This window comes from Drosophila mojavensis, unplaced genomic scaffold (genome assembly GCF_018153725.1).
Source record: "Drosophila mojavensis isolate 15081-1352.22 unplaced genomic scaffold, ASM1815372v1 contig_80, whole genome shotgun sequence".
Taxonomy (NCBI): domain Eukaryota; kingdom Metazoa; phylum Arthropoda; class Insecta; order Diptera; family Drosophilidae; genus Drosophila; species Drosophila mojavensis.
The window spans coordinates 12,277,501-12,290,348 of record NW_025318906.1 but is presented as its reverse complement, the minus strand read 5'-3'; the positions used below and the strand labels follow the sequence as shown (position 1 = coordinate 12,290,348).

General features: G+C 38.3%; 3 protein-coding genes across 10 annotated transcripts in view; 1 reads left to right on the top strand and 2 right to left on the bottom strand.

The window, feature by feature from the left end:
* The first annotated feature begins 36 nt into the window (after positions 1-36).
* Positions 37-1,151, top strand: LOC6579633 (aquaporin-2). The gene is made up of 2 exons (XM_002005479.4): positions 37-713; positions 772-1,151. The coding sequence occupies exons 1-2, from the start codon at positions 177-179 to the stop codon at positions 979-981; spliced, it is 747 nt and encodes a 248-aa protein (XP_002005515.2). The 5' UTR covers positions 37-176; the 3' UTR covers positions 982-1,151.
* Positions 1,152-1,497: 346 nt separating this feature from the next.
* The window catches only part of LOC6579630 (aquaporin), a 22,122-nt gene continuing 10,771 nt past the window's right edge, over positions 1,498-12,848 (bottom strand). For 3 of the 8 annotated variants that reach the window (XM_015163788.2, XM_015163789.2, XM_015163790.3), the window contains exons 2-3: positions 6,883-7,432; positions 6,415-6,815 (exon numbers count right to left, since the gene is read on the bottom strand). In XM_015163788.2, coding sequence (XP_015019274.1) covers positions 6,597-6,815; positions 6,883-7,432 — 769 coding nt within the window. In that variant the 3' untranslated portion in view covers positions 6,415-6,596. Of the gene's footprint in view, positions 1,927-1,990; positions 2,526-2,622; positions 2,726-3,858; positions 4,044-6,414; positions 6,816-6,882; positions 7,433-8,974; positions 9,091-12,848 lie in introns of those variants that run through there. The other 5 variants (XM_044010723.1, XM_002005478.4, XM_015163791.3 and 2 more) reach the window with 5 other exon arrangements.
* Positions 4,379-5,905, bottom strand: LOC6579631 (aquaporin). Its single transcript, XM_002005477.3, has 2 exons — positions 4,933-5,905; positions 4,379-4,873 (listed from the first exon to the last, which is right to left on the bottom strand). The coding sequence occupies exons 1-2, from the start codon at positions 5,539-5,541 to the stop codon at positions 4,658-4,660; spliced, it is 825 nt and encodes a 274-aa protein (XP_002005513.1). The 5' UTR covers positions 5,542-5,905; the 3' UTR covers positions 4,379-4,657.

The window sequence follows — 12,848 nt, the reverse complement described above, 5'->3', positions numbered from 1 at the left end:
GATCAGAATTCTGTCAGATACCCAACATAGTCATAAATGTATACATCCAAGCATACGCATAGATATCATACAGCATACACAATAGTTGTTTTGAAAAGAAACATTTTTCGACTTAAGCAGTACACATTTATACATAGATTTCTATAAAACATTATTTCCTGCCGGTACTAAATTGTATGTTGCATATGTCGAAAATGTTAGTCAATAGTTTTGTATTTACGCGCGCATTCAGTGAGTTCAGCGCAACGGCTTTGTTTATGATCATTAGCTGTATGGGCGGTGCTACGAACGACCAGGATAGCGCCGGATCTTTAATCTCCAGCATCATCTACGGACTGGCCACTGTTGTGGTAATGCATATCTTTGGATTTATATCGGGCGCGCATGCCAATCCGTGCGTGACAATTGCTTGCTGTCTACTCGGCCACATCGGGTCCAGCATGATGTTCACCTACATTTTCTGCCAGTTGGCCGGCGCAGCTTTTGGATACTTTCTGCTGTTGCAAATGCTATCGCAAGGTTTGACGATTGGCGTTTGTATTGTTGAGCCACTGGATAGTCTGTCCAATGTACAAATCGTAGCCATTGAGACCTTCCTAACGTCGGTGCTGATACTCGCCTGGAGCGCACTGTGGGATGTACGTAGCGGACGCTTTCTCGACTCGGTCACCCTACGTATGGGCTGCCTGGTTACCCTATGCAATTTGGCAGGCGTAAGTCTCTTTCGACTTTTCGCTCTCATCTCTGTTCTCATAATGTATTAATTTGTAGGGCAAGCTCACTGGTGCCTCTATGAATCCAGCCAAAGCGCTCATTCCACAACTTTTCAACGGAGATCCGGAGAGTATATTGCTCCAGCTGGGCGGACAAATGTTAGCTGCCTTCGTTGTGCCTCAAATTTGGCATTATGCCTACACACCATGCTATCGACCCCTACTCATTGAAAATGCCGAGATAAGGAATAGGTATCTCCAACCATAAGCTTTTTTTTTTTTTTTGATACTTGACCAAATAAATACATATGTATATTAAATATGTATGTGCACATCTTTAAATAATTGTACTCAATGATCCATGGCCATGGCATGTGGCGTATGAGTGCAGCTTTAATGCCTACGAATGTCTAAGATAAATTTAAAATGTGAGATAAATTTAAATTTCTTTAATTGCGCTTATCTACGTAGCTATCACATTTGCTAATACAACTAATTTAAAATAATTTATTGCCTAACGGCACAGAAGCCATTGTAACATGCTGGCGACAAGATAAGATTCGATAAAAAGTATATGGGGCTCTCATCTGAAATAGCAGCAGAGTTTCTGCTTCTTCGTCTCTAAAGGAAAATACGTATCTACATACATATGTATATAAATATATGTCTATATATTTAAAGGGGGGGTTAAATATTTCTGAGTCGAGCACTCCCGTGGTTGTTTCTCTTCTTATAATCTAAAAAAAATGGCACTTACCAAAAGGAAAATCAGAACATTGATGAATTTGAACTCTTTCGGGCTTTACTAATATATATTTGTAATGTAAACTGCATAGAATATACACATTTTTCTTTACGTCTCTTACTCACTAGATTGACGCTAAGCTATGTGGTACATGCTCATCCTTAACTTAATTTTAGTTACTTTGATTTCGAATTATAGCTAAACGTCTGTCGGATACATCTATGTAAATATATAAGCCCAGTGGATTATTGGGATATATGCACAGATCAAGACTAACTACGGCTGCGAAATGTTCACTTTGCTTGGTCTTTCTGGCGTATTTCTAAAGCCGTACTTGTAGGCTAATGAAGTGATTAGCGATGCTACCAAGGGGGCGACCCAGTATATCCAATGATGTTCCCAGGAATTGTTCCACACAGCTGGTGCAAGCGAACGGGCCGGATTCATGCTGGCGCCAGTGTACTGTGCCTGTAGACCCACAATCAAATCAATTATACAATCATAATGTGGAGGCGTGGCATTATATACGTACCCCAGCGATGGCTATGCAGCCCACTGTGAGGCCAAAGCGAATCGGTATGGAATCCTTTTGCTCCGCATTGCGTTGATCCCAAATACCGCAGCACACACAGATCAGAACAGCCGTGATGAGGAACTCAATGAGGAAGCCCTGCCAATAGGGCAAGTTGCTGACCACGAAGGTCACACAGGCACCCCTGGGGGTCATCTCGTTGGTCAGCATATTTTTGGGCAGCGATGCAATCAGCAGGCCGTAGCCAATAAGGCCTCCAAGTATCTGGGCCACAACATAGTAAATGGCCATGAACCACGTTATCTGCTCGTACACCAGGCTGGCCAGCGTCACGGCGGGATTGATATGGGCGCCCGACACACAGCCGAAGCACTGGATGGCGATGAGCACGGCGAGACCAAACGCGAATGAGGCCTGGAACGCGGAATTACTGATCGACGGTGAATGTGTGCAGCCCAAGCAGCCGACGTAAACCAGGATGGCTGTGCCGAACAACTCTCCAAAGAATTTCGCAACATTTTGGAGCACCTCATTCCTGCAAGAGATAGATGGATCGAATAGAGATCTGGATTAGGACCTGGACTTTAACAACCAGCAAATTGCAGCAGATAGGCGCCCCTGAGTGCACTTGCCTCGTCTTCACACTTTGCTCGACCATTCTGCCAGCTACGTTGTTTAGCAAATATCAATCGCAACGTTTTAGCCCCACGCAGTTCAACGCGCAACTGAAGACAGCGAATCTGACTCGGAGACTGCACCGTCGCGTCGGTGGTCGATTGTCGTCGTTGGTCGTTGGTTGTCGGTGGTTGTCGTTGCCCGATTAACGCTGCTAGTCGACCTATTGACAGGTACCCGCTACCCCCCACAGCCACATTCCAACAATAGGCATTAATCTTCAACAAGGGCCATTATCAATTATCGAATTATCAATTGCTAAACCCAATTATCAGCTAACTCTACATATATATACTTATATATGTTCTTAATTCTTAATATTACTATGCCACTAAAATTTTTGATAACCATCTTTAAAGCTGTTGGAAAGCACTTCAGAAAACCAATTGGTTTTATTTGCTATTCCGTTCAGTGATATGCATTTATGCCCAATAACATTCCTGATTAGCAAATCCGTTTGGAATATGTGATTAAGCATAGCTGCACAGTTGCTACGACTACTATATACCCTAACTATGTGTGGTATATCATAGCTCTAATAGATAGTTATCATAACTGATGATATACCCGAACCAATCGTAAGATTGGTTCTTCTATGTTTCTTCTTCTTGTGGAGTTGTACTTCTAACATAAGGATATCACTTGTTTGATCATGTCAATGTTTGTCTACTAGTTCTTTATGTGGAATATAATTTTATAGTTAAGCTTAACTTAATCGACTATCCCAACCTTAAGTTGACTTAAGTTTATATAAAAGTTCGGCTTCTGTCCATTTCATTGTTAAACTTAACTCGAGTGGAGAGTTGGCACGACTAGCATATACCCTAACCAATAGTCAGTATATCACTCTGCTTCGATCTGTTCTACATAAAAACTTAATTACACGTTTTATTTGCCGGTTTTCCTTAGAGATCGTACCAAGAATTTTATATAGGCTTATCTTTTAAATTATTGTTATTTTGTTTGCCAAATTTATAGGTGCTCAGCGTGCACAGTTCAATCATGTTTCAAATGAGTGTTTCATGCCCCTGGTATAAAAAGTTTTATGTCATTTTTAGGGACGGAAAAGTGATATCAATCAAAAGTGATATTGACACAATCTATCTCTCAACATGACGTACGACAGAGGGCAGAAGAAACAGAACCAAAAAAAGAAGGAATAGAACAATAATATGAACCTGAATCATTCTCACCTTGGGATTAACTTCATACTATTCTGTCGCTTTCGTCGTCCACTTTGAGTTACTCCCACTGAATACTGTAACTTACTTGTATACCCTTACTTTTAGTTTTGTAAAGACGAGCCAAAAAAAAACAAAAGGCTAAATAAAATATAAATAAAAACAATTTCTGAATACCTATACACAATTTATCTGAATGACTGACAACTTTTTCTACAGCTGAAATCCCTTTTCTGATGTCCAGTCATGTGGCGTTTGTTGCCAACAAGTTGGCTGGGTTTTTTTTTTCCCGAGCGTTATCAAATAAATAAAAATATGATAATTATAATACTAACAATAAAAAATCATATTGATCTATCTTCAAGCATGTCGAACAGTTTAAAGTAGTAGATTAACTACTTTTCCACTCTGTCCCCGATAGACCTTGGCGTCTCGGCAAGCCAGACAACTCTAATGTGCTGATCTCAATGACACAAATGAATATGTCTGTATATGTACACACATATACATATCTGATAGCTTTCCTGACGTCGAGCTATCTTATCGATTGTCGGTCTATTGAGACACTTTCTTTAATACAAGACTTTAATTAGTGTCAGATTTTTAACAATATTTTTTTATAGCACTCTTTTTATTGTCGCTACAATAGTTTCGCTTCTCAGGCTGATAAACATATCGCACGCGTTTTTTCTATGATATGGAATCGGAAGAGAAATAAATTAAAGTCGCAGACTTTGTTAGTTTTAGTTAATTAATGTGATTATATTAAACTTAAACTTCACTTAAAGCTAATATAGCTCAAACACATCCGCTAAACCTTATCAATGAAGTTGATTTGGGCATTTGAGGTGCGCAGCTCGAGCACCTCCTCGCTGCGGCCCTTGAATGCCAATCGATAGATGATCGAGGTGATTGCGGCGCCAACCAGCGGACCCACCCAGTAGATCCAGTGGTTCTGCCAGGAATTGTTCCACACCGCCGGGCCCAGCGAGCGGGTCGGATTCATGCTGGAGCCAGTGAACAGGCCCTGTGGGAATCGAAATTGAAGTTGTACGAATTACGAATACGCTCTCATTTTACTCATACCGCCGCCAAGTTGAGGCACGAAACTGTCAGGCCGAAACGAATGGGCACCGAATCCTTCAGCTTGGCATTGCGCGGATCCCACACCGAGCAGGCGACCATGGTCAGGAAGCAGGTGATCAACAGCTCAATGAAGACGCCCTGCAGCACTGAAATGTCCTTGCTCAGAACTGTGACACAAACGCCCGCCGGCTCGTCCACGCCCACAATGGCGTTCAGGGGCAGCACAGCCTTCAGCAGGCCGTAGCCAATCAAGCCGCCTGCCACCTGGGCCACCAGGTACGCTATGGCCATGTACCAGTTGATGACGCCGTAGATCAGGGCCGCCAGCGTGATGGCCGGATTGAGATGGGCGCCCGAAATGGAGCCGAAGCTCTGTATGGCAATCAGAATGGCCAACCCGAAGTTCAGGCTCAGCTCGAAGTGTGAGTTGAGAAACAGGGGCGTGGTCACACAGCCCATGCAGGCAACGAATATGAACGTGGCCGTGCCCACCAGCTCGCCAAAGAAGGCGGCCACTCGCGCCCGATTCTCGGCGCGCAGCTTGAGGTAGCGCCATCGCGCCCTGGAGCTGGTGGTGGAACCGTTAATGGTTAACCTCTGCTGCGACATGCTAGTCAAATACAACTGAGCCAACTGTCTGCGCCCGTGGGCCTAGTTAGCCTAGTGTTGGCTTCGAGCAGCGCAAGGTTTCGACTTTAAATTGGACCCTAATCAATCAATATGAATTATAAAACCTTAATGCTAATTATTATGAGAATTTTGTATATATATTTTTTTATTTTTTGCTTAGATATGGGACTTCTTACTATTTGCTATTGTCATCGTCTAGTCAAACCCCATTCTCAAATTAATAGATAATTTATCATGTTTCGAGCTCTGAGAATTCCTTACCCACATTGCCACCCGGCGTGCCACTTAATGCCCAATCCTATCACCCCGAGATCTATGAATGTGGCGCCTCAACTTGGCCAATACGCGCAGTTATCGCAAAGAACATTTGACTCATGATTGCCAAAACATCCAGTGCTGGCCTACTTTTAGGCGTTCACAGTTCAAGTGGGCGCTATATAAATGTAATAACTAAGTAAGATTAGACAGGATCCTCGCAGTCATAAATAAATCGTAATACTGTTGAGTGAGAATTAAGAATAGATAAGTATTGATATATGGTATACAAGCTGACATAATGATGTATAAACCGACATATATGTAGGTTGTATATAGTCTTAGCTACAACAAATGATCTGAATAAACAATATGAAAATCAATAAATAATACAAATTTAGGATATACTATTTTTATATTAATTTAAAAATAAATACATTTTCTTTACATTTATTTATTTATTTAAATAAGTAAAATAAAACAATTGACTGTCAACTGAAATTTCAATATGTGTAAATATTTTTGTATTTATAGTATGTATTATATTATTCATTTATTGATTTTCACACTCATCCCATCTGAAGAAACCCAACTTGCTCATGATAGAAAAATTTTCTTTATTAATCGATGATTTCTATTAGAGTACAACAATTGCATTAGCATAGAAGTCGTCGATAACGATCTTAGCTTAAAACTAATTAGATTTTCTTTAAGTGTGTATGTGTGTGTGTGTATGCCCTGTACAGCGGGGCAATTTTGGCACAGTGTTATACAATTGTCTATGAGAGCTGAACGTCCTCCAGTTGGCGCAGTTTCTCGTCGGAGATGACCTGGGCCTCCACAACCTCTCGCCGGAAGACGGTCTTGTAGGCGACGGCAGTGATGGCAGCACTGCTCAGCGGTGCCAGCCAGTAGATCCAGTGCTTGAGGAAGTTGCCGTTCCAGAGCGCCGGCGCGAAAGATCTGGCTGGGTTCATGCTGGCGCCAGTGAAGGGTCCCTGCAAGCAAAACTCAGGAATATTAACAACGAATTTCCTCTCTCAGATTTGGTCGACATCAACTTACCGCGGCACAGGCCAAACAGGCAATGGCCAGGCCAAAGCGAATGGCCACCGAATCGTGGTGCTTGGCATTGCGAGGATCCCAGACGCCGCAGCAGACAATAACTAGAATGCCGGTGACAACGAACTCAATGCCGAAGGCCTGCAGATTGTTGACCTCGGAGTGGGGCAGGGTCACGCACAGGCCGTTGGGCACATCCAGCGTGGATGGGGGCAGCAAGGCCATCAGCAGGCCGTAGCCAATGAAGCCGCCCAGCATCTGGCCGACAAAGTAGACGAAGGCCATAGGCAGCGAGACCAGCTCATAGACGTAGGCCGCCACCGTGACTGCGGGATTCAGATGGGCGCCCGACACACAGCCAAAGCATTGGATGGCAATGAGCACAGCGAAGCCGAAGTTCAGAATGATCTGCAAATGATTGTTGGGAAAGAGATCTGTTTTCACGCAGCCCATGCAGCCGAGGAACACCAGAATGGCTGTGCCCATCAGCTCGGCCAGGAAGCAGCTGATTTTATCCAAAGTCGATGCCTTCATTTTGAATACCTTCAAACAACTGAAATGCGAAACGTTTACCATTTAATTAGCCAACTCGACGAGTTTATTTATTATTTCAGTTTTTTTTTTGCCGATTTGTAATCGAACTGCCATTAGCAGGCAAACAGTCGACGGCGCCTACACAAAATCAAATCAACTTCATCAATCATGCTCGAGCATTAGCCGCAGGCCATCCATGCCTAAGCCTTTCAATTAAATTTGATCTTATGCACACTCACAAACACACACACACACATGCACTACTGTATTTCTGCCTCTATTATAGAATGAAAGCTTTGCTTATATGTTGCTTTTGCTGTTTGGGCTGCTGCAATTGATTTTTATGTTGCCTAGACGCAATTTTCGATGTTACTGATGCGAATTTGCTTGTTGCAGCATTGATTTTTCCAACTATTCTCTGAAAGGCCAGCTGGCCTAAACATATGTCTGCCAGTTGAACTACTCAGCTGCCATATGGCTAAACATGCTCATAGATTAATGCCCTATGACTAGTGGAGAGACTGGCAAATGTTGTAGGGCATATAGAAAGTCTAGAAAACTGATAAAGTGAAACTAGAGTCTTATAGCTGTTATGCTATCTAAGCAAGCGTTAAGCTAGTTAGAGCTCTAGGCTTTGATATTATCTTAGTTTTGGCTAGAGGAATTGCTATATAATTTGAAAAAAAAAAAAAAAATACTGTTGAAGCCAGATATTATAACTAGTTAGTTATTTAATATCAATTTTTGTATTTATTTTTATTTTTTATTTTTTATTATTATTTTTTTAAATTTTTATTTAGATTTAAAACTTGTAATTCCAGCCTTTAAAATTGTTCACGTAAACAATATCTTTGTTATAAGAAAAACTTTGCTCGCACATTTGTTTTTTTGGGTCACACATAATTTGTCGAATATTCGTTTTTTTCTCTTTCAAAAATTCTATATTTAAATATATATATAAATATTAATTATAAATATTATAAATATTTTTATTGAAAAACTTTTGTATGCTATACCAAAGTAAAAACTTTAGATATACTATTGGAAATAGAAAATAGAAATAGTAAAATAATATAAGCATGTCTTACAGCTACTAAAAATATTTAAGCAAAATTTTTGGAAATTTTAATAGCTGTTTACAAGCATAAAAATAGCTGTAAAGCTGAATTCTAGCAGTTATTTCGTATTTAATAACCTTTTTAAGATATTTTCATAAAAAAAAATTTTCATAAAAAATAAACATAAATAAAAATTCTCAGCACTCTACATTTGGCTTGCATTAAGCTGGCAAAATAAAATAATTTAATGGCTCATTTAAATTATAAATAATTTTTTATAGAGCCGTATTTTTTCTGGAATCCAATGCTTTTTTAAACAAATATTGTTTTCTATTTATTTTATGCACAATATTTTTCTCATTTTGTTCATTTGAAGGTCAAATTGGGTGCCAAAGTTTGCGTAATTTGTTTTTTTTTTTTTAAATATAGAGAAGAAAGCACAGTCTATACAATTTTTTTTATAACCAACAAGTTTTTTATGTAAGTTTATTTTTGATATTTACCGATTCAAGCACTCGCGACTCATGCTAACGGTATTTGTGTATATATAGAATATATATGTTTGCGAATGTATTTTCTGAGTTACAAACTCGATCGAGCAGCTCCACTGTCAATGTCAGTCTGAGCGTTGGAGTGTCACTGGCAAATATTTATATATGTATATATCCATAGTGCGCCAACTTATATATCTTCTGCGTAAATCAAACGCCACCCATTTTTAGCTGCGAGAGACCCTAGGAGAGGCAAATTAGCAAATAGCAAATCCTCCACAAGCAGCGAACGATGCTCGATGCTCGCTTCTCGCTTCTCGATGCTGAGCAACAAGACACGAGCCGAGTCGCGTCTCCAGATATCGTCAGGCAGAGATATCGCACTCTCTGCACGTTTTACAAGCGCACATGCTCAGCGCTCTCCACTTATTACGAGAGCTATATTTAAAAATAAAAATAAAGGCAATATAAGTAAATAGTGTCTGCTCTTATCAGGCAGCGTCCATATTCACTTATTTGCTCCAACAGCTCCTCCGACTATATGAATGGGCTTGAATTATCAGCAATAGGTGAACAGCAATATATTTACAGTATTTACTTTTGTGACGTTTACTGCAATTCGCACTTTAAAAGGTTTACTTATCAGCAAGAATAAGGAGCAAAGCTTTAATGGGGAGTGGCCTGACTGGGAGATGCCCTGGGCGAACCTTATTAGATGCAAGTTTGTACTAGATGCAGATTGATATGTACTGTAATAATATGAATATAATGGCTATATATATGTACATATGTAGGTATATATAGATCAGGTCATCCTTATATATCCTTATATATCTTTTGCTAATGGCATAAATGGTAGTAGATATGTAAAGGTTATTCGATATCTCTTTCATTACTCGAATATTAATTTGATTACGAATAGAAATAATAGAAAAGGCAAAAACAAAAATTGAACATATCGTAGTAGATAGTGTAGAGTGGGCAAAACTGGAAAGGCAAACTTCAGTGCTCTAGTTCTTAAAGGTTTCAAGATTAAGCCTAAGATTGATTCGCAGACAAATAGAAAGTTCGAGAATTCCATATCGATTCGTTTGTTGCTCCTAATCAAGAATGTTTATATATACATACATCAAGAATATATTTACACTTTAAAAAATACGTTTACTCTCTTTATCAATAATCAATGGGCGACATCAATCAGTGCAGCGCCTATCAGCGTATCGGGCGCTGTCAACTGACGCAATTGCAGCAGCAACAGTAGAAGCAGCGGCAGCAGCAATATCAAGTGGCAAATTGCAAATTGCGTGCCACGCAATGTGTGTAAATAAATCAGTGCAGCAATTCACATCTGATTCTGTGGCACTCGTCTATCAAAGCCGAGCACGCAATGCCCCGTTAAATGTCTCAATCGTCATTGCACTTCAATTGAGCAAATGAAAAGTAACCCCAACCACATGCTCTGAATGAACACTGAGCTGATATGCAATCTGAAATATATATGTTCACATATATAACATTTGTATATATATGTATATAATATATAATGGTTTTTCGCTCGGCATGTGGCTAAATATAAAATGTTTTTATTGTTTATTTCACTTTTTGCAATTTTTTTATATTTTTTTTTATTCGACAATCTGAACACGATAACCTTTCTGATCTTAATCCCGTTCTCATAAAAACAAATGTATTAAGTGCTTGCGCTCGACAACCTATTCGTAATCGCCGAGGTATAATACCAATGGGAAATGTTTGTCTGTCGAGGGTATTTCGAGTTGATTGTGAAACATATACTGCATACGAGGAAATGTTTTTAATCCTATATTAAATATGTATAGGAATATATTCCTATATTAAATATGTATATTCTCTGATACAAATACAGAGTAACTGGTAAATAAAGCTATCTTCTGTTTACTTTTTACAGGGCATCTTGAATTTTTTACCTATATGTATATTGCCACCTTCCTGATTTCTTCGTATACCCATTATGTCATTAAAAATTAATTCACTATGTTTCTATCATATCTGCAAATTCATAAGTAATCGGATTGCTTTAGATATATATATTAACTAAATCAATAATTGACTTAATACAAAGTTGAAAATATAAAATACTCATCAATTCTCCATTATATGTCATACTATATCATATATCTTAAACCAATAACACCTTTATATGGTAAACATGCAAGTAAACGAACTTTATTTTCATAGTCACTGTCTACGCATCGAACAGTTGCAATTGTGAATGCGCATGGGAGTTACTCAACTGTTTAGCGCTTTTCACAAATGCCCAATGATAATATTTGTAATTGTCTTTTGCTGGGGTTACGAGAAACGTTTGGCGAATAGCCAACGTAAATATTATGTTAACTGATTGACGGAGACATAAACGTGTGTGGGAGCCGTCAGAGAGAAAGAGCAAGAGTAAAAGCACGAGAAAGAGCTCACGCGTTTTGGCACGGGGAATGTATCTGAATGGTTCATCTACGAAATATATAAAAATAAGTATGCCAAAATAACAATTGAAAAACAATTTCGATTATATCATTAAATAAACCAAGCACGTTTTTGCTTAAGGCAAAAAGCAAAAGCCATATCAAATCAGAGCTGTGCTACCCAAACGGAACTTGTCCGAAGTTGTTTGAATTTAGTGTCCAAAGTGTGCGCTATGCAAATAAATCAATTATCTCTAGCGGGAATCGTGAACTTTTTATTATTTATAAGTTTTGGTTTTTAATGTTTTCTACAAACAATTTGCTAATTGATTTGCCCGGAAGGATCACGCAGTACTCGCTCAGCATATCATGAATTAGTTGCATGTAAAGCGATTCGATTCGATTAGCGTTGGATTCTATTTATAAATAAAAAATCACAACTTTTCCAATAAGAATAAATGTGTTAATTAACATTTAATTGGCGGTTTAATATCAGGAATGGGGCCGCGAGCAGTAGCCATTGATAAGCCTCAGCGCAATGTTGTTGTGCAGCAAGAGAACTTTCAAAGAGAATCGAGAGCGAGCTTTTTGCAGCTTTTATGTAGACTTTTTTTTCTGAAACTTGTTAAGAGGATTACGTTAGAAGCTTTTGCTAAGCTTTCATGTAGACGCTTTTTGGGTAAGTGGAAAAGCTTTTGATGATCTTTATCGATTGAGGCATAAATTTTTAACGGCTCACAGAGAAATAGAAAAAAGTTTAGCTATTTTTTTCGGGACGCGACTGAATAGAAAAGTTTACGTAATTTAATTTTTTTTATTTCAAATTTTTATATGAATACGTTAATTACTATTATTGATTTTTCTAATATGTGTATACATTAATTTATTTATAGGTAAATTTTTTGATACGTATGTATTTTTATATAATTTTTTTTTTTTGTATTATTTATAGTTAGATATTTTAAAAAATTTTGTTATATTTAGATTTAGTATATATTATATAAATTTTTTTTATATTTCAACGTTTGTACCTATGAAAGCCGTTAAAGTTTATACACTTAGTGTGTAGTTATATGAAGATCTGTCGAGGTATATTATATAAAATTTATTAAGATTTGCGTTAAGATGTATATTTTGATCTAAACTTAGAGAGGAATAATCGTTTTCGCCATATAGATTTTCTTTGTTAATGTGATTTTCATTATAGCATATTCTTTTTTTTTTAATACGATTCTGAAAGCTGAGATGAAATGTTGAATATAGAATATACATTTATATAAATTTATACTTTCAACTAACTCAAAATCAACCATACATATCTCGAAAGGCAAACACAATGTTTTCAAGTAGAGCATACTAATCTCATATTCTCTATGCGGAGGCATTACACCTCTAAAACTTAGGCCTACTAGTATAGTGGGTCAAGTTTTTTAATTGAGAGGTGC

Bases quoted from the DNA above. Each gene is read 5' to 3' on its own strand.
- LOC6579633 (XM_002005479.4), top strand. From the start codon at position 177: ATGTTGCATATGTCGAAAATGTTAGTCAATAGTTTTGTATTTACGCGC. The intron at 714-771 runs GTAAGTCTCTTT...ATTAATTTGTAG, and splicing joins CCCTATGCAATTTGGCAGGC to GGCAAGCTCACTGGTGCCTC.
- LOC6579631 (XM_002005477.3), bottom strand. From the start codon at position 5,541: ATGTCGCAGCAGAGGTTAACCATTAACGGTTCCACCACCAGCTCCAGG. The intron at 4,874-4,932 runs GTATGAGTAAAA...CGATTCCCACAG, and splicing joins CGTGCCTCAACTTGGCGGCG to GGCCTGTTCACTGGCTCCAG.